General features: G+C 50.5%; 1 protein-coding gene across 2 annotated transcripts in view; it reads left to right on the top strand.

Annotated features, from left to right (window-relative positions):
• The window catches only part of PBX1 (PBX homeobox 1), a 125,889-nt gene extending 104,316 nt beyond the window's left edge, over positions 1-21,573 (top strand). The window contains exons 5-9 of one of the 2 annotated variants that reach the window (XM_063406633.1): positions 436-571; positions 3,547-3,706; positions 10,907-11,019; positions 12,536-12,625; positions 18,893-21,573. In XM_063406633.1, coding sequence (XP_063262703.1) covers positions 436-571; positions 3,547-3,706; positions 10,907-11,019; positions 12,536-12,625; positions 18,893-18,985 — 592 coding nt within the window. In that variant the 3' untranslated portion in view covers positions 18,986-21,573. The remainder of the gene's footprint in view (positions 1-435; positions 572-3,546; positions 3,707-10,906; positions 11,020-12,535; positions 12,626-18,892) is intronic. The other variant, XM_063406634.1, reaches the window with a different exon arrangement.
• The last annotated feature ends 1,943 nt before the right edge of the window (positions 21,574-23,516 follow it).

Below are 23,516 nucleotides of genomic sequence, written 5' to 3' on the forward strand. Positions count from 1 at the left end.
AAGGAGATGGCAGACAGGTAATAATGCCTAGGTGTGAATGGAACAGACTTCCCCAAGGATATATGCAGCTCTGCCTCCTCAGCACAGAGCTTTGCAGAGCAGCGCTGATGTCTCTGGTCACGACAGCCAGGTGTCAGGAGTCACCTTCCCAGGTGGAGGAGCCAGTTTTCAGACTCAGCTGTGAGCTGGAGGACACAGTGATGTATTTGAGATGGGGATTTGCTTGCTTTGAAAGGTGCTGAGAGAGCAGTCACCAGCTAGGGGCAGATAAGAAGCTTCCTGGCCATGAGCCTTGCACTCCAAGCTCAGAGAAGCAGAGGGGGAGGGAAGAACATGGGAAAGTCAAGAATATCTAAAATTGCATTCTATTTTTGGATCCCTGGTGTTCATTCCTTTTTCTTTTCCTTCTATTTCCCATTCTTTCTTCATGTGAAGGCGGAAGAGACGAAACTTCAACAAGCAAGCCACGGAAATCCTGAATGAGTATTTCTATTCCCATCTCAGCAACCCTTACCCCAGTGAGGAAGCCAAAGAAGAGCTAGCCAAGAAATGTGGCATCACAGTCTCACAGGTGAGAGAGCTCAAAGCCCGGACTAGTGAGAGACCTCAGCATGGGGAAGGGTGTTCCAGACCTCAGACCAGTCAGCCACATCCACTGTTCAGCATTTAATTATTAAATCAGTTTATTGCAAGTTAGTGAGAGTGGGTGGGAGTGCAGATGGCACTTGCAGATTGAAGCCATGGATGGAAATGGGAAGTCAAAGCAGATTTAGGAGAGTATGAAGGCTCCATGGAGCAGTGTGTGCAGCCAAGGTGCTGGCAACACAGAAATGATGTGGCAGCACTCAGAGGGGCAAAGTCTCCTCAAGGAGTTAGTGCTGGCCTGGCCTGCAAGAAGAGCTTGTTTGATCTGAAGGTCCTTTGTTCAAGGGATTAAAAGCAGTAGGAAGAGCTGTGCAGGTTTTGCTCGATGAGATAGAATGGGCAAGTCCTGGTGGGAAGGATCTGGGAGTAACTGTTACAGTTTGTGCTCAGTGAGGGTGGGATTTCAGGGTCATTTCTCTCAGTCATTACCCTTGTGCTGCAGAACATGACATCTCCCTGACTTGCACATCCCTCAGAACATGGTGGTTAGTAAAGACAAAATGAATTATTTCCATATGTTCAAGGAAGCCACATAGTTCATGGAGTCTGCAGCTTTGACCTGGGAGCTGCTGTGATTTGTGACGAGCACAGTCAGCCCTTGAAATGTTCAGCCATACATTGCTCAGGCCTGCCCTTCTTTATTTCCTCTCTTTTTGGAGCAAGCTGTGTGATTGAGAGCCAGTCTTTGTGGCCTGTGGTAGGCTTGTCCTCACGTGAGCTTAGCAGCCCCTCCAGGCTCCCATGGCATTCCCTGTCTTGGGCTGCTTCCCAGCCCCAGGCACGTGCCTGCTCGTCACTTGAGTAAACTGCAGACAGCAGTAGCATCTGGTGTCCTTGTGGGAGCGTGTCTGCCTTCAGCAGGAGCAGCAGCATCCAGGGGTAGGTGTCATCACCGTGCTGAGTGCCTGCTGAGTGACTCCAACTGCCTCCCCTGGGCTGCAAGACCCAAACCCTGCTTCTTCCCAGAGTTACCTACAGGAGACAGCACATATTGGCTTAAGTAAAGCTCCAGCTGTCCCAATGCTTCCCCTCTCACTTCTAATTCATCTGTTCACACTTACAACTTCTCCTTTGCAAAGACAAAATGCCCAGGAGGAATGCTGCGCTTAGGAGGTGTTTCTGAGCGTGCTGTATCGAGGCTGCTTTGTGCCTGTCTCCAGGATCTGCCTCCCTTCCTCATCCAAACAAGGCAGAAACAAACAACATCCAGGTCTGAGACTAAGTGGGAACACAGGTCCCATGAATGTGTGCAAGTCCTGAGCAGAGATGATTTGAATTCAGTCTAACCAGATTAGGCAGGTGCTTCACAGATTTTAAAATGCAGATAGGTTGTGGTGCCTGGATATTCCAACCTCCTGCCCTGTGGTGCTCAGAGTTCACCCTGGATCTGCAGCCAGAGAGCAGTCATGAGGAGATGTCCATGTGGAAAGGTCATGAAGGAGCTCATTGTCACTAGTGAGAAAGCTGGACCAGGAGGTGGAATGGAGCTCCTTGCCAACAGTACTAGCTCCTGGTGGTGCCATCAAAGAGTTTGCTCCCAGATCTGGGCTGGATGCTGATTTAAGTCTCTGCAGGCTGTATTTCCTCTTTCCTGCTCTGCAGGGTTGGATATCTGTAGCTCAGTAGCCATTAAATTGGTGGATGAGGCCACTTCAGTGTGGAAGCTGCTGAATACTCCAATAGCACTGCTGGTAGAAAGCAGCACAGGAATAAAAGCTTACGAGTTTCAGTTATCAACACCCAAGCCCAAGCAATTTCTCTGAGATAAAGAAAAAATCATGGGCTTCAAAGGATGAACATCCATTATTATCTTCTGTGTCTTTGGCACTTGCTCAGTTTATTTTGAAGAGAGGGATCACTGATGTACTTGCTCACCAGCAAAGGTAGAATGTCCTTGGAATCTCACTGAAGGGCTTGGTCTTGCTAGCTCAAGGTTGCAGCCCCAAGCATTTCTAGGAGTGTTGGAGCTTTTCTGGAGAGCTGCAGCATTCTCCTCATTTGCCCATTCCCTTTATCCCGATAAGCTCTCTCAGACAAAGTCAGTAGTGGCAGGAAGTTGTCTCCTGCTTAGAGACCTGCACATAAGAAGACATTACTCTGATTCTCTGTGTTCAGAGCTGATGAAGAGGAAGCTGAGAGCTGCTTCTCAAGCTGTAGGGTTGAATCTTTCCTATGTCTTCTCTGAAATAGTTCAGTGTGAGGCAGTGCCCACGAGTGAACAGGAGTATCAGCAGCATGTCTCTGGGCAAACACAGTGGAAACATCTTCCACCCCCTTCCCAGGGCACACACTTCTTTCCAAAGTTAGGGACCAAAGTTAGGTTTTAGGACAAGTCCTGTGCTCCTTCTCCATCCTTCCCCTGAAGTTCCTGGTTCATGCAGTGGCTCGTGCTAAACCTTGCAAAGCCAAGCTCAGCCAGATGAGGAGCATCCACTTCTGGCTTTGTTCCTTCCCCTCAGATGGATCAAAAGAGAGTTTTGGTGATACTGAGGCAGTTTTGTGTCAGCCAGGCTGCAGTCAGCTCTCAGAGCTGTGCTGGCAATCAGGGCATCTATCCCATCAAAGGGATACTGAGGAGGAGGCAAATGACAATGACACATACCTGTTCTCAAGTTGTGCAACTTTGGGGTCATTTGACTTTGTCATGTTTGTTTTGGATCCATCTTAAGATTTTTGTGGGGTGGCTCTGGTGTTTCCTGTGTATAGCAGAGCCAGCAGAACCCAGACAAACCCAGTGCTCCCAAGGGGCTGCCATCCCCTTTCCTGGGCTTTGAAAGTGCTAGGGAAACTGGGGGGAAAGAATCTGCACTGCTTCACCTGACCTAATCCACCTTCCTCACCCAGGTGCACTTGGCAGAGCTGACACCTTAACGTCCTTGTCTTCTCTTGAACTCGCTCTAGGTATCAAACTGGTTTGGAAATAAGAGAATCCGGTACAAGAAGAACATAGGTAAATTCCAAGAGGAAGCCAATATTTATGCTGCCAAAACGGCTGTCACGGCTACCAACGTGTCAGCCCATGGAAGCCAGGCTAACTCACCCTCAACTCCCAATTCAGCTGGTTAGTTTTTATTTTTCTTTTGTTTTGGGTTGTTAGTGTTCTGGTTTTTGTTCGTTCACCTTCTCCCTCTAATCTCTTGTTTTCTCCTTTTGGTTATTTCGGCTTTTATTCTCTGGGTCTGGTTTGCTCACTTTCGTGGTCTTAAAAAAAAAAACGAAAAAGGGAAATGGGTTTGGTTTGGTGTGTTTATTGGGGGGTGGTACTTTCTTTGCTTTTTTCTCCCTATTTTCTCCTTCGTTTCCTTCTTTCTCTTCCCTGTTCTGATTTTTGTTGGAAAAAAGGATGTGATCTGACCTTGTGACTGGTGGTGCTATGGTGGGGCTTATATGCATGGATGGTAAACACAGAACCAGAAAAGTGGTCCCCAAACTGTTGGTGGGATTGCTTGCACTTTGTGGGAAGAAAAAAAAAGTAATAGAAAAGTTATTGCATAATGATTTTATTTCACTGGGGCTGAAAGCATGAGTGATCCTAATGGATAAACCCCAGCATTTCTGAGATGTCCTAGCTCATGCCATCCTGAGGGTTGTTTTGGGTAAATTTTTATCCTTTGATTTTCTTTCTGTTGTGGTTATCTCTTTGATTGCTTACATGACAGTGTCTGGATCACCTGCAAGAGTGTGCTCTGTGTGAATTTTATTTTCCCTTTGTGTCAGTGCAATCCAGAGAAATTCATGGGTCGTTCCCTTCCCTTCCCTTTCCCCCTTTCCTTCCCATTTGCTGTGGTTTCCATTTGTTTGCTTTGAGAGTCAAAGGCACAGAGCACTTTGCCCAGATTTCAGATTTCAACTCCTCTGCTAGAGAACGATGCTCAGTTCATGCCTGGTGCCTGCTGCAAGGTTGGCCAACCCAAAAATGCTCAGGGGCTGTGGATCCAAGAGCAATGGAAAATTGGGATTTGTTTACAAGGAGGGGAAAAAAAAATAACCTCATGGGTGCCATGTACTTTGTAATCCATGCAAATATCTGTGTGCCTGTTTCCTTTTTAGGGGTGGGAGGGAGAGTGGGAGCCTTTGAGCAGAGTGTCTGCTCACAGTGCCCTTCCCTGGGGATGTGATGCTTGGTGTTATCAGAGAGGCAGGAGGGGAGCAAAGGGGATGGTGGGCAGCAGGATGTTACACAGACTGTGCAGATGCTGTCTGCCATCAGGGCATGCTTCTGTAGGGAGCACAACCCTGCCTCTGTAGGTATCAGAGGAATCACGCTCCAGAAACACCCCTGGCTCTGGAGGATTTGGGTGGAAGGTGGAGAGCCAGGGCTCAGACAAAGGGAGGAAGCAGGGACGTGGGTCTCTGGCTGGGACAGTCTCTCCCACCTCCTCCTGGCCCAGGGCTGTCTGCTGTGGCTCAGGTGCTCTGAGGGCTTAGGTGGATGCAGCAGAGCTCTGCAAAGACAGTTTGCTGGAGTTCTCTTTGAGTCTTTCTGGTTTGGGGATTTTTGTTGCCTTCCCGTTCTCTCAGTTGATGAAGATTTAACTGCATTTTCAAAAACGTCATTCTTTCCAAAGGGCTCACACAAAATACCTGGTCAGGTGGGCTCTCCTGATGTTAACACCCCCTGTAGAAAAGGCTGGAGGGAATTCTGCTGGAGAGGGCAGAATTGTGTGTGTTGAGGAGAGGCCCTGCTGCCTGCGCTGCTGTCCTGCAGCCCACCTCACCCTGGACCAAAGAGATGCAGCTTTCCTTCATTTCCTCTTTCTTCAGCTGGAGTCAGATCCAAAGGTCTGGGATAGCAAGGGAACAGCTTCAGATTGCCTGAGTGGGTTTGGATCTAGGCTGCACGTAGGGGAATAACCATTCCTCAGTGCCTGACCAGTTAAACAGTGCTCCAGAGCAGGGCTGTTGCCTCGCTTTCCCCACAGGCAGTAACACGGTTGTTTCAGAGATAAATTGGCCAGTGCCCTGCACTTAACAGCTGAGATAATCCCTGGATAACACTGCACTTTCAAGAAAGGACAAACAGTCCTGTTATTAACAGGGAAAACTTGAGCTCCTGGGTCCTCTTTGTGGCTCACTTGTCTGCAGTCTGGAGTCATTGACCTCTTTTCACGTGCCTGAAGTGTCAGCGGTGCTAAAGCAGTGCAAGGGGAGCTTGCAGGCCACAGAGATCCTCTTCTGCTTAGAAATAAAGTGTTCCTAACCTGGCCCAGGTCTCACACACTGCCTGTAATGCTGCACCAGTGGGAGATCCCAGTTGCTCTGGGTCAGCTTGCAGAGGTGGTGTGGGTGTCCTGGTAGGTCCTGTCCTGAGAAGACAGCTGGAATTGGTGAGACTTTTATCTCCTGACTGTTGAGATCCTCGCAGCTGAACCACGCAGGTGTAACAGCTCAGTCAAGCATCCCTGCACTGTCACTTTTTGGGACAAAGACACGTCCTGAAGACATCATGTGATCTCCCCTGCTTCAAGTTGTCCTAGCAGCAAGAAGCACACCTTTACATGCTAGGTCTGAAATGCCTGTCTGAGAAAGATTGGGACAGTTGTGTCCAGGACCATGAGCCATCAGATGTGCTGAATTCTCCAGGGAGGATCATGGAAGCCAATGAAGAGGTGAAGAGCTAAGTTGGCCAGTGCTGCTCCTTTTACCATGGACTTCTTTTTGTTCCCAGGTCATTGGCTGAGACTTTGGTGAGGAAGTAGCCTGAACAAAGATAGGATTTTCTGGTTTAAATACATTAGAGGGCATGTGAAAAGAAAGTAAGCAGAGGACAGGTCGTGAGAAAGAAATGACCAGCAGTGTAGTCCCTGGAGGGCCATGATATTGGAAGAGGAGGTGGAACTGGATGCAGTAGGACCTGGGACAGGAGCTAAATTCATTTCTGCTGTGGCTACGCAGGCCCATCTGTTCTCTCATTGATGCCCGTGTTACTGGAGATCAGTGAATGGCTACAGTCAGTCAAAGAGATTGGCCACACATTGACAAGGGCAAGGATTGCATCTGTCTGGCCATCTGGCACGTTGAGAGCAGGGTCCCCCATCCTCAGTCACCCAGGCCTGAATGTCAAACACCTTTTCAACCGGAATACGCGTGGTCAGGCTTGATCAGCCAGATGTTCAAATCAGCTGAGAGGTCTGGCTCGTTTGGGCTAACAGCTCCCCATCCTCACTTTGATCTCCTGGACAATCTCAGCACAAAAAACACATGGCAAATGAAAGCTGCTTTCTGTGGGCAGACCCTTTTGCCAACCAGAGTCTTCAAGAGCCACACACAGGTGATGGCATCCAGTGAAATCTTGAATGCAGAGCAGCCAAAATTGTCCTGAGCTGGTTTTTTTTTTACCTGCTCACCCCTTTGTTTTGTAAAAATCTTCTTGTGAAGCTGCTGCCTGGAAATGTACTTCATCAGGCTTCTCTGCCCTCCTCCATTTGTGTCCAGAACACACCACTGGAGAAGACTCTGCTTCAGCAGAGACTGTTCTGGTCATGGCTTCATTGTCTTCATTGTTGTTTGGCAAGTGAAAAAGAACAAATGTCCTGCTGGGTCATCCCTGGCTTTTGGACCTACCTTGTGGCCTTCACCACATTCTTCCCTCATTTTTGGCCATGGTAGAGACACCACAAAAAGTCACAGGAAGTGACATAAATCTTGTGCTCTCCATGCATGTGGGTCGTTGCTGTTGGCTTCAACTAGGAATCTTGTAGGTGTGACCAAAGTCACTTCAGAGGTTCAGTGTTCTGGATCTCTCTTGGTGGTGGTGGGTGGGATGAGGCAGCAGATGAGGGTGGCTTGATTTCAGCTCCAGTGAACACCGTTACCCTGTTTGTTTATTTGTGGTACCATTTGAATTGTCAGATACTTTAGAGAAAACTACTTACTAGAGGTCCTGGAAAATTGGAGGTGGAAGTTGAGACTGTCAGAACACAGAAGACATCAGAGAAGCTGGAGAAGAAGCTCTTTGAAGAGCTGGAGAAGTGGTGCAAGAAACACCAGTGGTCAAGTTTGTGAAAATTTTTGAAATGGAGGCAAAATTGAGGTGGGCTTTGCTCATCAGAGGTGTTAGGGGTGGAAGAAATCTCTTAGAAGGCATTGTTTTGATGTAGGCTTTCACCCAGGACAAGATCTGACTTCCCGAGTTTGCTCAGACATTTCCAGCACTCTTTCTGACGCTGGTGCTGCCCTGATAGAAACTCAACACCAAGGAATCGTGGGGACAGGTCTTGGCTTTAAAAAGATGTCTGGATGCTGAAGATGAAACACTCCTACACTGCTACAAGCCATGGGTTTTCTGATAGGTTTTATTGTCTAACCACAATAATTCCAGAGGCTTCCATGCCAAGATCAAAGCACTTTCCTTCTGGGCTCACAAGCTCGAAAATTAACTTCCTTCATTCACAACCTCTCAATTCCTGAGGAACCCCAGATCAAATTACAACCACCAAAAGCCAATGGTGCATTGAGGAAAAAGAGCATTTCAGAGGGACAGGTTAGATTTACAATGGGGCCTCCTCTAGTGGAAGGACTTGTATTCCTGGATCTTATCTCCGTGGAGGATACCTGAGCCTAAATTTTCACACTGCTGCTCCCTCTCCCAGCTGGGGGCACCAGCCCCTCTCAGCTGTGTCTCTGAGACTTTGGCCACTGTGATTTTGGGTGTGGTGGGCGCGCAGACGGCCGAGTGCTGAAGCAGCAGAGGGCTCTGCAATTACAGCTCTGATCCAAATGCATCCATACATGCGGGGCCATTGGTATGCGCATATTTATCTCTGCATCCACATCAGCAGCAAGACATATTTACCGTTTAGATATGCACATATATTGTAAAAACACCCCTTGCCAATAGCAGTGTATATCTTGTAAGTGACATTTCCAGCGCTCCTCATGATTTCCAAGACACCGTCGCTCTTCAGAACTGGAGTTTGTGGCTGTTTGTTTATTTTTATTTCCTCCCTCCCAGTCTCAATTTTATGGCCAGGTTTGTTAAGTTTCAATAAAATATCAGTTAAGTTTATGGCATTTTTATTTGTTATTGTTGTTATAATTTTCTTTCGGTAGGGGAAGGTGGGATGAAATGTTGCTCAGCTGGGGGCAGAACGATAGCATTGCCATGCCAGGTGCTTAGGGATTCCAGAGCCCTCTTTCCAGCTCTGCCACTGATTATTTGTGTGATCTCAAAGATTTCTGCTCACCTCAAAAGAGGAGGGAAATATTCTCTGCTTCTTGTGAGCGGTAGCTGCAGAGTCTTTTGGTTCTCAGCCACTGTGGGAGTACAAAGCTGTGTTACTGCCCTGTGCTTTTATTAAGGTGGTCAAGGCAATCACTCAGAGCATGGGGTCAGCAGCATCTTTGTGTGTGTGAAACGTGCCCATCTTCACGCCTGAAGTTGAGCACTATCAGGGTGGGCTGGCCCCAGCCCGCCAGCTCTTTTCTCTAGGTTTTTTGCCTTTAAAATAGCAAGTAACCTGAGAGCTGGGAAGTGACAGGAGCCCTTTGCCAGCTGAGCAGAGGAGGTGATGGTTACAGCTGCCTCCTGACTAGTCCCGGTTATTTTACGCAGCGCTGTGGGATTGCTCTCTGGAACAGGTTGGGCAGGTTGACAGTGAGCACAGACAATGAGCTATTCCTGGCTTCGCTCTTTTCAGGCACTGGTGGGAGGGTCCTGATCCAAGACTCGCTGTGCTCAAGATGAGTCTTTCTCCTGACTGGCTTGGGTGTTGTATCTAGCAGCGATGTTTCTGCTTTCCTTCGATTCTGAAAACTGCCAGCACCTGACAAAAGAGCCGGTCACTAAGAGAGCAGCAGAGAATGTAGTGAACATGAAATCTCCAGCATAGACCTCCCACCTGCTCCCTGACCTTTGTCAGAGGTGGCTTCCTTCAGAGGAGCCCTCCTGGTCCACCTCCAGGGCACAGCTGGGATCTGTCTCTGTTTCTTCCCTCTCCAGCAAAGGGAGGGGAGTTGCCAGGCATTTCTCAGAGCGTACGCATGAGCCATAGTTGGGCAATTCCACCAGGACTGTGGTTGCCAGTCTTCCAGGCTGGAAATGGCAGTGTAGATGATGAGAATATATTTGGGACTGGAGCTGAAAGCGTAGCTGACCTGGGCCCCTGAAGTCTCTCCTTTCCAAGGCTAACGTCATGTATAACTAAACCTTGCACGTTGAGCTGTCTCACACTTAATGCGCTGATCTGCACGATGAATTCTGAAATAATCCCATAAAACCTTTTTATTTATTTTTAACCCCCTTGCTGCCTTCCCTGCCTTCCAGTTACATGATGGATTTGTTTCTTCTGTTAGGTGGTTGAGGAGGTGCTCAGATATCTCAAAGCTGGAAGCATAAATCCTTTATTTCTGCCAAGGCGGGATTTATTTTTCTTTCAGTTTGTGGGTTTTTTTCTCCTGATCCCACCCAGTTGTCTTCACTGTTACAATTTTTTAGCCTAACTTTGACGACTGGTGGATGCAGTGGGGAATTTGCTTACAGAGCTTGTTCTTCTGGGGCAGATGGCCCGGGAGGGCTGTGACGCCCTTGTGTTCTCTCACAGGCCATCACAATGAAAGACTTTTGCCAGCTTGATGGGCACTGGGAGTCTAACCCAGGTGCCTTCATGTTTTTGTGAGCCTTTGCTCCTGGTGCTCTGCAGTTCCCACCAGTGATGGGTTCCTGATGTCCTGAAGGCAAACCCCACGCACTGCCCCCTCACAGAGCCCCCTGTGGCTCAGCCAAAGCTCCAGCCATGGGGCTGGATGGGCTCTGGATGTCTCACCCTGCAGGGAGCAGTACGGGCTAGAATTACCCACCCTGTTCTGAGCTTCTCAGCATGGGCTTGGTTGGCCTGCTGCAAAGGCTTCTGCTCTTGATAGCACGGCTTGTCTGGGTAATTCTGGTCTCCAGTGCAGTCTGCTGGGTGCACACCTCCAGCAACCAAGATCCTTCAGAGCTGTCTGAAGGATTCTGATGCTATCCGAGTCCTCCAGGCTGTGTTTTGTTTGTCTCAGTCAAAAGCATGAGGAATCCTTCCTCCAGCTGAGGAGCTGTTGAAGAATGTTCTTGGCATTGAGCTGTAACAACATGTGGCTTTGAATAACCTCAAGAGTGCATCCTTTTTTTTTTTTTTGCTTGCTCTGTTCTTCATACTACTAACCTGACTGTGTGTTTTGTTTTTGTGGTTGCTTTGCATGTTGTTCCTTCCTCTTGGCTGAGAGTCATGGGGTGGATCTTTTTCCTTTCTGTGATTCAGGTGCCTCACTCTTTCCTTTCCAGGTTCTTCCAGTTCTTTTAACATGTCAAACTCTGGAGATTTGTTCATGAGCGTGCAGTCTCTCAATGGGGATTCTTACCAAGGGGCCCAGGTTGGAGCCAACGTGCAGTCACAGGTAGGGACCCATCCGATGTACTGCCAGTGAATGCATTAGTGTTGGAGGAGCCTTTGATTGTATTGGCACTTCTCCCTCCTGTCTGAAAAGAGCAAATCCCAACCAGCACGAATCAACCAACCAACAGTTTTAAAAAGGCAAACCGAACCAAAAAACCAACCAACCAAAAAAAAAAAAAAAAAAAAAAAAAAAAGGCAACAGGAACAACCACCAAAAAAGGAAAACCAAAAAAAAACCAAACCAAAAAACAATCCAAAAGAAACCAAACACCCAACCAAACCAACAACCATGGTCTTGAGGAGACTTGCCCACACTTTGTGAATGCATTTGGCTCTGGCTTGAAAGACGTCCTAGGAGGAGAGAAGGTGTAAAAGAATAGGCACAAAGTCAGACAAAAGCAGCTCAGGTTTAGGTTCTGCTTGATCTGTTCTTCCAAGGGAATGGGCCAGATGTTTGGACAGGTGTCTCATTTTACAAGACTTCCACTTACTTCTTTGATGCCAAACCAGGTGTCTGCTGAAAGGCAATAAATTTTCAAATATGTAGATAATTTTTTTTAATTTTTTTTTTTTTATAATTAAAAGCCACCCTTGGCCATCTCCCCAACCTCCCCAAAGCACAGGCACCCACACCAACCCTGTACATACCAGGAGAAGAGAGCAAGGGAGCTTTGAGCAGCATTGCTGAAACGTCAACCCACGCTTGGGGCAAAAAGAAAGAATTTAAAATAGCCACAATCTCACTAAGATCTCCTGCCTCCCATCAATGTCCAGATATGCCATGAGTCCCCACTCTGGCATCTAAGGCTCTGTTCTGTGCTGAGAGACGACAGACACTGACACTTCTGCATTGGGCAAGGAGAGCTCTCTAGAGCCGAGGCTGCTCCCCCTGGGGCTGGACGTAGAGCACAATCATCCGTGGGCGGTGAGACGTGCTCACCACATGTGCCACTGCTGGGGCCGGGCTGGGGGCTGGGGGAGAGGAGCAGGGCACCCAGAGGAGAGCTGCTGGTGCCTTTGCCATGGTAGGTATATTTCCTTTCTGGGCCCTCCACATTGAAGGTGTTCAAAGATCTCCTGCTGCCGTGAGCAGTGCTTGGGGTCAGGGGTGGAAGGGGGTAGGGGTAGGAAGGTGGGTCCTTGAGGACGATGGTGGAGATGGCTGCAACGATGTGCTCCAGGAGATGCCACCCCACACTTGTCACGCTTTTCTCCCTCCCCACTCTTTTTGTCCAAGGACATGGGACCAAGGAGAGTGTGACAGGGCTGCTGGGGCAGGCAGGGGATGGTGAGGGAGGCAGGAGAGGTCCTCTGGCTCATCTCTCTCCACAAGATCAACTGCGGCTCTCTTTTATCCCTCTTTGAATATATACCTTTATTTTTATTATGATGATGACCATGATTATTGTTATTACTGTTTATTTGCTTTTGCTTTGCCAAAGATGAACGGAAGCAGCTTTGGCCACTAACCTTGCCCTCCCTCTAATTTGTGTCTCTGTTGTTGTTGGTCTGTTTAGGTGGATACCCTTCGCCATGTTATCAGCCAGACAGGAGGATACAGTGACGGACTCGCGGCAAGTCAGATGTATAGTCCGCAGGGCATCAGTGTAAGCAAAAAAACAGGCTCGGGTCCTGGTCTTTTGGGTTGTTTTTTTTGTTTTTTTCATTTTTTATTCTCTCACCACCAATTATTTCAAAGCCATAGGGCTCAGAATGCCACTTAGTGGGACTTGTCTTTGCTTTTACGGTCACCTAGTTCATTGCTTCTGTATCGGTCACGCCAACGGCGGAGCCTTGCCCACGAGAGGAGTGGCGCGGGGCGGGCTGCGCGCAGGCAGCTGGCGTCTCGGGCTGTCACAGCCCATCAGCGTTGGCCGGCACCTGCGGCCACGCGCGGAGCCGCGGCACAGGTGACGCCGCGCACAGCCACGCGGGGAGGGCGCCGAAAACGCCACGGCCCCGGAGGTGGCTCCGTCCTGGTGGCACCATCCTGGAGCGGCCAGCTAAAAATACCCATCCCTGGCCGGTGCCCGAGAGCGCAGTGGCGGTGGGGTTGGCGGCGACAGCGAACGAAAGGAGGGAAAAAACCCACAAAGCCAGCCAGCGTCAACCCAAGAAAACCTCGCCCAGGCGGGCTGGGGGAGGATGCGAGGGGGAGGGCGGTCTCTGGAGCATCTTCTCCTTGTTCTTGGGTGCGCTGGCGGGTTCTGACTAGCATGAAAATTCGTAGCGACAAGCTGTGTCGCACGGGGGGAAATCGATCAGACACACACAAGGAGAACCCAGTGTAGATTCGGGACAGCAATCCAACTTCATTTCTCAGATCAATCGTCCACCATCTCAGCTGCGGTGACAGCAAGCTGGGAGAGGAGGGCAGCCTGGAAAAGGAGGCTGTGAGCGCCGAGTGGGTGGTGGCAGTGGTGTCCGGGGTGGCGCAGAGGAGGAGGCAGCTGTCTCTGGACATGGGGATGCTGATGGTGGAGATAGGGTGGTCTTGAAGGAGCTAGAGAGGTGATGATGCTCTGGGTAGGGTGGTTGTCCTGCAGCACGGTGCAGCAGCCAGTCTCATCACCCTCCAGGCCATTTGTCACCTGGCATGTGACCATCTTGCAGGACGGCCACCACCAGCGCACGGAGAGGGGTGCCCTGGGACGGGGGGCTCTGCTCCCCTCTCCTGCAGGCGCCGGGGCTTAGTGGGCGGCTTGACGTCAGGAGGCAGAGGCAGGGAGGATTTGTGAAGTAATGTAATTGAACATGTGCAGATAATTATGTCTCATTACATAAGCCCCTTGCAAAAACGGCACTTGGAAATGCCACATGAAAGAGCCTATCGTTCCGCATTAATTTCTCCGTGCGCTGAATTTATTCCCTTTCTGGCTTTTTAATACTTGGAGAGTAAATGAATCGCAGGCTGATCATGATAAGAGATGATACTTTTGTATAAATTAAAATACCCCCAAGGAAAGAGGCTGAGCTGATTACAGTTGCAGTTGGCTTGGAAAATAACAGTGGGCTGGGTTAAGCCAAAATTTGGGGGGGAGGGTTGCTGCTGGGGATTATGAGGCAGGGAGGGGGTGACTGGGGAGAGGAGAAAGAAGAGAAGAGAGAGTAAAAACTCAAAAGCTGAATAGGATGAGGAGGGCTGGGTTGGTGTTTCTGGCTGTGGTTCTCTGGGGGAGAACCCATGTTCCCATGAGTAGCAATGAGAACTGGTGAACTGGAGTGGCAGGGGCTTGGCGTTCCCTCTGTGCATCCCAGACGGGGACCTGGCGTGTTTGGCACCTGATGTCTTCTCAGGCTGGTTTTCAGGGAGGGCAGGAGCCCAAACTGACCTGTATTGGATGTTGTCAAGAGAGGGGCAGGTGGGCAAAGGGGCTGCACTGTGTGGGTGACTCCTCAATTCCCCATAAAGCTGTGGCAGTCATGGGGAATGAGGCAGGGAGTCCAGAGCTGAGCAGACAGTTTAGGAAGCACCTTGTGGATTGCCTGTTTCCCAGTATCCAGTCAGTGTGCTCCAGCCGGATTGTCACTTAATGTCTTCCCATCCAGTGAGGTCCCTTGATGGATCCCAGTTTGTCCAGCCTGAAGTGTGGCTGCCCTTTTGGAAGCACTGGCGCTGGGGAGCTCCTCAGTGCAGGCAGGGTGAGTGTCTCCACCAGGCAGGGCTTCCCTGCCTCTCCTGAACCCTTTGGTGTCGAGGAGGGGCAGCGGAACGCACAGCAAAGCTGCTTGTGACACAGAAAGCTGCCGTCCCCGTGAGCTGCTGGAAGGAGATGAGCCGAAACCTAGTCAAGAGCCCTGTCACAGCGATGTCTGCACAGGCTGAGGTTAAGGCATCCCTGGAGCCCGTCAGCACCGGGCAGGCAGCGGCAGGTTGCCCGGCTCCACTGCTGGAAACCTTGGCAGGGGAGACAGCGCTCGGGGTTTGCCTTCCGTGATGGAGGATGAATTTTTAAGTGCGTGTAAGTGGTGACAGCTGAGAAGAGGGATCTACCCAAAGCCCAGTTCCTGCGTGGCTGCGCTGCTGTGGCTGCCAGGCTGCTCCGCAGGGCGGGAAGGGCTGGAGCCGGTTCTGCATCGTTAGCAGGATAATGGGCAGTGTCCCAGGCATGGCCAGCGCTGTGACCCACACCTGAGGCACAGGAGGACAGAGCTTCTGCTGCACAGGGGGGACAGCACCAGCGTCCCAGCCAGGGGGGCGGTGCTCTGACAATGGAGGGGTGGTGGAGACAGGAGCTGTCCTGAGGATACCCAGCCTTGGGTCACACTGAGAAGAAGCAAGGACTTCCCCTCCTTTCAGGACGTTTGGGGTGTGAGCCACCCCTTTTGGCAAACTTTGAGGCTGTAGGGTTTTGCACCATGAAGTGAGAGTTGTTAAATGTCTGGGCTGTCTGGAGAGTGTTTGTTCATGGGGGTCCCCTGCAATTTCAGAGTATTTAGGAAAGCTCAGGTTCTGTTGGGTTCCAGTAGAAGTTGGATCTTTATTGCCACAGTCCTCTGGAGGGTCTTACCCCAGAACATCACTTTTCCTGCCGCTGCCCGATGGCTGTAAATCCACCAGTGTTCTGCTTCCCTAGTATGTATGAGTGAGTGAACTAGAGTCATCTTAAAGCCCTTTCAGAAATTTGGTTTTGGACGTAATTCAATTTATAGATGATTTGAATGTGTAAAATGATGGGCTGTTCTTGAAGTTCATCAGAGAGTGAAAGTTTTAAAACTGCTGCTGTGCAGAGCTGTGCTTGGTCACAGAGCAGTGTGTGTGTGTGTGTGTCCTGGATGTGGCCAGTGGCAGGGAGTGACAGGGAGTTTTGGATCCACTCTTGTCAGCAAGGATTGGTACAGGAAGAGTCTGAGGGCTCTTTACTTGGCCTGAGATCTTTCGTTCTAAAAAGTTGAGCCTTGGGAAAACAGTTGTTGCTCTGCTCCTCAGCCAGCTGCAGTTCACCATCACAGTCAAGTTTTGGTCCATGCTCATGGCCACAGCTGGGCTATAGAAGTTGGTCTGGCAGGGCTTCAGTGCACAAGCTCCATCCTTAAGGGATGCCCCAGAATGGTCTGATGGCCAGGGATGCCTGGCCATGACCCTTGGGAAGGGATGTCCTGGCAAGGCTGGATTCTCTGGTGTGTGATAAGACCTTCAGTGCATATTGTAAGGAGGCCCTGATAAAATTTCTTAAAAGCTCAGAGGTCTGAAAAGGCCTTGAGGCTGCTCTCAGTAACTGATGTGTTTGGAGGCTGACCTGACAGCCTGTGCCGTTGTTGGTGGGACAAGGATTTGGTCTCAGGAGGTGAGGTGCTGAGACAGCCTCCGTGCTAAGCAGAGGGCGCCTTCAAAATTGGCAGAAAGTTATCTCCCAGCCCCACGTAGGAGGCCTGGGCAGGGAGCCAGCCAGACTTGCTGGAGGTGACAAAAATGCTGAGACCTGTGGAAATGAGCACCAAAACCAGTTGCTTCAGCTGGTTGGTTCAGTTGCTTCAGTCCCTCTCTGGGGCTCCAGATAGGGACAGTCACCAAGGCTTTGCCAGTGCTTTGGCACCAGGAGGGGGTATCTGAAGAGATGTCCTGGAGACCACTGCTCTGTCTTTGGCATCTGCCCCTCCTGAAGAGTCAGAGCCGTGTGCAGGGGCTCTGCAAGGAGCAGCAGCCTCCTCAAAAGACTCCCTTGCCTTTGAGGGAGATCCCAACTGGTTTACCCCTGGTCAAACCCTGGGGGATTTCCTTGCTTGGGAGAGGTAGAGCCGTCTGGGTGGAACTGGATGAATCCTCACATGGCTTGATCCATGCAGCGATGGCGTGAACTCCAGGATGAGTGGGGATGGTGCCTGCATGCCCTCTGCCTGGGGGAGGATCCTCATGGAGGACTTTTTCATACCAAAGGATAGCATCAAGGTGTCACAGCCAACCCTGGGTCCTCCTTCCTATCACTTGACCCAACTTACGGCCTTCCCAGGCCACACTGGCCTCTCAGCCAGCCTTCCCTTGACTTCCCACTGGATGCAACCCAGTCTGCAATACCTTCCAAGGATTTTGGGGAGCAGGGGGCCGAACAGGAAGCCACTGCTCGATGGCTCCTGTGGCTGGCAGGCAAAAGCCTTGCTAAAAATAGTTGAGCACAATAGGGCCAGAGCCCTGCTCGGCACGGCCCCCGCCGCTCTCCCCCCTCCTGCTCGCCGTAACGACCCTGCAAACACTAAATGGCATCTGAGTGCATTAAGCAGCAAACTCTCCGGTGACATAGCAATTACGGCTCTGAAATAGATTTGGTGCGTCACGGAAGATAAGGGTTTTGAAAGTTTCTGTTGTGATTATAGCTTGTAACTCCAACAAATAACAGGCTTGGTAATAAGAGGCTGCCAGCACAGCTATTGTGGTTCTCTCTCACTGATGGCACGTAAATTGCTATTAATGTCCTAAGTGTACTTGAATATGCCAGTCTCGGGGCGGCGGAGTTGGCTCTGTGTCTCTCTTTACGCGGCCTGTCATTGTCGGGCTGATAATCTACAGTAATTGCTGCCTCTTGCAGCGGTCCAAGATGTGTAAGGGTGGATATTGCATCTCAGGGAGCGCAGGGATGGTGGGTCAGGGCCTGGCTGTGGGTGGGAGCTGGTGGGGGCAGTGGCCATGGGGTACACCGGGCTGGCGGTGCTCGTGCATCGTCTGGTGTCACACTTGCACCCAAGATGGAGCAGAGTGGGGTTTGCTGACCTGTGAGCAAGCTGAGGTTGTGATTCCTGCTTTCCTTGCTGTTGCCTGAACCCTTTTGCTCCCAATGCACACAGGCACAGCAAGGGGTGTGCACACCTCTTGTTGTTTTTGCTTTGTGCGTGACCCGCTCTGGGGTGGCCTGACTCCTCAAACATGGGTTCTCGTGCCTGTTAGCTCTTTGCTCCCGTCACAGCAGCCTCTCAGGCAGGCAGGAGCTGGGCAGCAGCACCCCAGGCTGGGCAGTTTTCCTGCCCTCAGCCCTCTAAGGTGTGCAGGGCCAGCGTTGGATGATGCAGCAGGCAGCAGGACAGGCAGCCAGAGTGGGCAAAGCAGCCCGGGTGTGTAAAAAAAAAAAAGTGGGACTGCGACTGCTGCCAACTGGAGCTTGGGCAGTGCTTGGGAAGGATTAATTAGCCAAGCACTGAATCAATGTCAGAGCAAGCAGAGGAGGTTGGGTGCGACATCTGCTCCTCTCCAAAGGGGATGGCAGCCACAGAGGAGCAGCTTCTGTGCGCTGCCGGCTCCTGCCTGCGGCAGCCGGGCCCTCCGGTAGCTCAGCTCTCGAGTGCCTGGAGGATTTGGCTCTGCATCTGTTTGTAGGAGAAGAAACAAGTTGTCTGCCGTGGTTTGCTGCATGAGCCCTCGGATGGGATGTAGTGGTGGCACCTCTGTTGTGCCGTGGCTCAGTTTCCCTTGACGAGGTGGGGACGTGGGGGACACGGCACAGCTCAGCAGTTCGTGGGACCCATGGCTTGTTCTGCACGTTCACAGAACTTGGGTTCAGATAACATTCAGGCTGCTGGTTCTGGACTGAGGTGTTTGCTGTTTTCTTTCTTCCGTATGAGAAAGGGTCATAATCATGGGTTAAAAAACCCCAGTCAACCAGAGCTCAGGGTTCTGGAGAAATACATTGGGTTTTTTTAAGGGATGAACTTTCTGTGAGCACTTGCTGTTTTTCAGAATCTGTTTTCAACAAAAATGTTTCTGCCCTATATCACTGATCTGGGGTGGGATGTGGGAGTCAGAGGGGACATCTTTGCCTGCTACCAGTCAGTCCCAGCTGAGGGAGAAGCAGGGCTGGGGTGGTCTGAGGGAATGGGTGCCTTGGGTAGGGCTGTTTGTGCCTTGCCATCGGGTGACTGATGTCTCTGCGTGTCCCTTCCTTCAGGCTAATGGAGGTTGGCAAGACGCTACTACCCCATCGTCGGTGACCTCCCCCACAGAAGGCCCTGGCAGCGTTCACTCTGATACCTCCAACTGATCTCCCAGCAAATTGCATCCCTGGCTGAGCCGGCCCCGGCGGGGGCGGGAGGGGAGGGGGCCTCTCCTAACACCGCAGCAGTCAGACTGGAGGTGAACCCAATCAGCACACACAAGAAGACTCCTTCTCTTCTCTTCTCTTCGTCGGGATGCTTTTATCAGCCAATCTGGACACTTCTTTATACTCTCTTCCCTTTCTTTTCTGGGTAGAAGCCGCTCTCCCCCTCCCCGCCACCGCCACAACACCGCTCCCTTCCCCTCCCCGCTTCCCACCCAAGGTAGAAGGATTTTAAGGAGGAAAAGCAAAAATCGACCACCACCACACAAACCAACCCCAGAGCAGTGTACAGCCTCGTGCTGGATGTCTTTCTGAGGAGCTACAAATGTACCTGGGTCACGTCTCGCTCCCTCGCTAGCAGGCAGCCCCCTGCCCCCTTCCTTTCACGCTACCTCTCCGTAGGGAATTGCCACCGTAGGGAATCTGCTCCCGCCTGTCCCTGCAGCCTCCTGCCCTCAGCCCTGCCCCCGTGAGCTGTCCCTGGTGTGCTGCAGGGACGGGGCAGGTGGCACAGCCCCGTGCACGTAGAAGGAGCCAGCGTGCTCCCCCTCACTTCCAGAAGGTGCCGTTCCCATTCCCAGCCCTAGGGAAACCTCCCAGTGCCAGCCCTGCTCAGCCAAGCTTCCCTCCCGCTGGCTGCTGTGGTCTGGATGAGCCATGAAGCCCTGCTGTGCTGCCTGCCTGTTGCTGGAGGGGAGAAGAGGGAAGGAAGGGCGGCAGAGGCAGGTGAGAATCGGCCATCGCTGGGAACAGAGGTGCTGCCACCTCCACGGAGCCGTGTGGCATCAGGCATGCGTGGCTGATGGGACACCAGCACTTCTCCCACCTGGGGAGGCTGGCGGTGGAGTTCTCCTGCTCAGGGCAGTGTCACGGGGTGTTGGCTCCTGTTTCCAGGAGGAGCTGGGTTCTGCAGATCAGGCAGGACCCACGGAGGTTTGTGCCAACCCCTGCATTCCCAAAGCCCTGCCAAGCCAGCAGTGAGAGATGGGCAGCAGAATGCCAGGGGCTGGAAGTGCTGGGGTGAGTGTCTCGGGTGCTTTTGGCAGCACTTCACACCACAGGTTTGCTCTGTAGGACAGGTGGCTGCCCCACTGGGGGATGTCTGTGTGCTGGAGCTGCTGGTTTTACCCCAGGAGTTACCTGGGCAGTGGCCATGGAAGAACTCATGGGACTTTCTGCCCAGCTTTTCTGGTCCACTGTTGGGACAAGCAGTGGTGCTGGCAAGCGAGGCTTCATCCTGCTCCTTCAGGCTGATGCTGGGAGGACGTGGCTTTCATGGAAGAGCAGGAAGAGGCAGCACCAGTTCCCCTGGGAACCAGGCTGAGCTTCATGCCAGGGTGGGACTTCTGGCCATCGGTTCTTTCAGTGGGCACAAGGAGGCTGAGCCAGCCTGCATCAAGACCCTGGGTGTGGTGGGACTGGTGTGGGTGCATGTCTGGCACCTTGTGATGGATCCCAGGATCCCGTGGGATCAATACCTCACACTGTTGAATGTCTGTGCCCACCCTGCTTGTGCTGGTCTCGAGATGGGAACTGCCAGCATGGAGCAGCATTAGCAGAAACCATTTAAAATTAGAGCTCTGCCAAAAATATTTCCACCCTTCTGCTGGAAAAAATAATGGTCCTCAGCCTGCAGGGCACAGTGGTGGTGTGGCCTCAGCTCCAGCATGGTCACCTTGCAGCACAGGGGTGTCCTGTGTCCAGCAGTGACACTTCCTGCTCCTTCTGCACCCGTGCCAGGCGTGGGGACCGTGTGGCGGAGCAGGATGTGGCATGAGGGGCCCAGGGCTGCCTCCCAGCTGTGTGTCAAGAGCTCGGAGAAGGTTGTTTTCCTGCCAGGACAGTCGGGAGGTGCTGCCCACCTTCCCCAGCTCTGCCCCTTCCCACTCTCCTCCTCCTCTCCTCCCTCAGCACTGCCTTTTGTCCACTTCCAGCTTATTTCACACGAATCTGTTCTGGCAAAGCGTTCCAGGGGCACAGGACTGGGTGAGGCCTCTTCTCCCGAGCGGCAGCAGTGCCGTGCCCGCGGGAATGCCACCGTCCCTCTTGGAAACCAACCGGGAATGAGCCGAAACCACGGCTGCTGGAGCCAGCCCACGCTGGGGCTGCCCTGCTGCTCCTCCTGCCCGTCCCCCTGCCCGGGCTGGGCCCTCGCTCCTCCACGGTACTTTGCAAATCCCCTCCTGGGTTCCCCAGTTGGTCCCTCCAGTTTGTGTTGGCGTAGCTGCTTGCTTGCCTTTTTTTTTTTTTTTTTTTTTTTTTTTTTTTTTTTTTTTTTTTTTTTTTTTTTAATTTTTGGGTTTTGTTTCTCCTCCCCATTCTCCTCCCCTGCTCCAGACCCGAGTGTTGTGGGGTTTTTTTTTCTTTTTCTTCTTTTTTTTATTATTATTATTTTTCTTTTCTGCCCAGAAAAACCTGACTTCGATACCAAAAAAAACAAAACAAAACAAAAAAACCACAAAAAAAACACAAACAAAAAAAACCTGCAGAAACTCAAAAAAAATAAAAATGAAAAAAAATCACAAAAAAAACTCGACGATTCTTTCAGCTTTATTAACATTTTCCATTGTTTCTTGCGATTTGTGTCTCGTTCTTTGTAGTATTGATGATAACGAACATTTGATAATGAATGTTCTTGTATATTCAGATAAAGGAGAAAAAAAACCAAAAACGCAGTCGGAATTTAATAGTGTTTATAATAAAAGAATAAAAAATGACCCTCTTAGCACGCAAAATTGAACAGGGGGAAGGTCCCATCCCTGTTCTTTCTGTGGCAACAAGCGCTTCATTCCTGTATAGTTTATAACATCAAACTACCTACATTCATCCTCCTTTTTTTTGTTTGTTTGTTTTTTCCCATGGTTTGGTTTTTTTTCCATTTTCTCGCATTTGTGAATTAGTTCAAGAATGCTAGAAAAGTGTAGAGTTGTGCACACTCATTTCTTCTTACACAATGTTTAAAAAGTGACGGTAATTCATTTTGTAAAACTTTAAAAAGAAAAAAAATGGTTGGAATAGTGAGCATTAATAGGTACAGTCTAACACTTTATGTTTCTTAATGTTGAGACCCAGAAATGAACCTTTTTTTTTTTTTTTTTTTTTTTGCATTATTTGGGATGGGGTGGGAGGGGGCTTTGATGATGATGATGCTGAGTTTATTTTGACCTGTCCGAGACGATGGCCTTGCCACTTCCCCTGCGCTTCCGAGCTGTGACCAGAGTGATGTGAAAAGTGATGGGGGTGTCTTTGGGGGGAGCGTTTCTCCCCGCTCCTTTCAGATCCCAGTTCCAGAAGATCCTTGTGTGGCTGCTTGGGGCTGAGCAGCGGGATTGCATCTCTGAGAAGAGATGGAATCCTGAGGGGTGCTGGGGAGGAGAGAGGCAGTCAACTCCTGAGCCCCTGTGGGTCTCCATCCGGGGGTGTTCCTGAGCTGCCTGGAAGTGATGCAAGGGCAGGAATCCTTCCCAAAACGTGGAGATGCTTGGTTCTCTTCCCTGAACCTCAGTGTCCCAAAACTGAAGGATTTGGCACAAGGAACGTTCCAACTTCATCTCGCCCACGGACCTTGCTAAGGCCCCAAGCCCTGGCTGCATCCACGCCCTGAGATGGGACAAGGGGTGGGACGTGGCCAAAATGTCCCCAAATCCAGCCCAAATCCCAGTGGCTGCAGAGTGGGGTTCAAGGAGAAGCACTGAGGAAGGTGCTGGTTGGCATCACTTCGGTTTTCTCCTGAAACATTTTCCTGCTCCTCCCAAAAAAACCCGGAGCTTTTCACATCACCGACCGGTTTGGGGTGTTCTGTTTAATCCCAAGGTTTCCTGGAGTCCTTTTGTTTTCATACACCTTTATTATTATTATTATTTTATTATTATTAAGAGGATGTAAATCAGACATTGCCTGGGGGGTTGGTTTTGTCGGTTTGCTTTTTTTGTTCTTGCAAAGCCCTTTCTATCCCTTGTAAAGGTGATCCGGTTTGGAGTTGCTTTTTCTTTTCTATTTTTTTCCCCCCCCTTTTTTTTTTTTTCTCTCTTCCTAATGGATTCCAAATATGAAAAAAGAAGAAAAAAAAAAGAAAAAAAAAGAAAAACCCTGAAAAAAAAGAAAAAAAAAGACTCTCTGTTCCAACCTGGTTTTGAAACTTTAAGCTTTTCTGCTTCTGTAAAGAAAAAAAAAGGCCTCTGTCTTTCTGATCCCAATTGAAACTTTTATGTTCTATGACGATACTAACAAGGTGTAGGTTTTACAGTTTCCTGATTTGTACTGGTAATGCATATTCCAAATAAATAGTTTCTTTTGTTGCAAAAAAAAAAAAAAAAATCAAAAAAAACCCTGAAACCAAACCTGGTGTATTTTTTGGGGAGGAAAAAGAAGAGAGCAAGATACCCTGGGGGTTTCCCATGAGGTGCAGGGGGACAGGAAGGGTTTGGGGTGCAGAGGTGGGGGTGAACAAAGGCAGTGAATGGTGTGAGCCAGG

The sequence above is a fragment of the Prinia subflava genome, chromosome 10 (assembly GCF_021018805.1).
Source record: "Prinia subflava isolate CZ2003 ecotype Zambia chromosome 10, Cam_Psub_1.2, whole genome shotgun sequence".
Classification (NCBI taxonomy): Eukaryota; Metazoa; Chordata; class Aves; order Passeriformes; family Cisticolidae; genus Prinia; species Prinia subflava.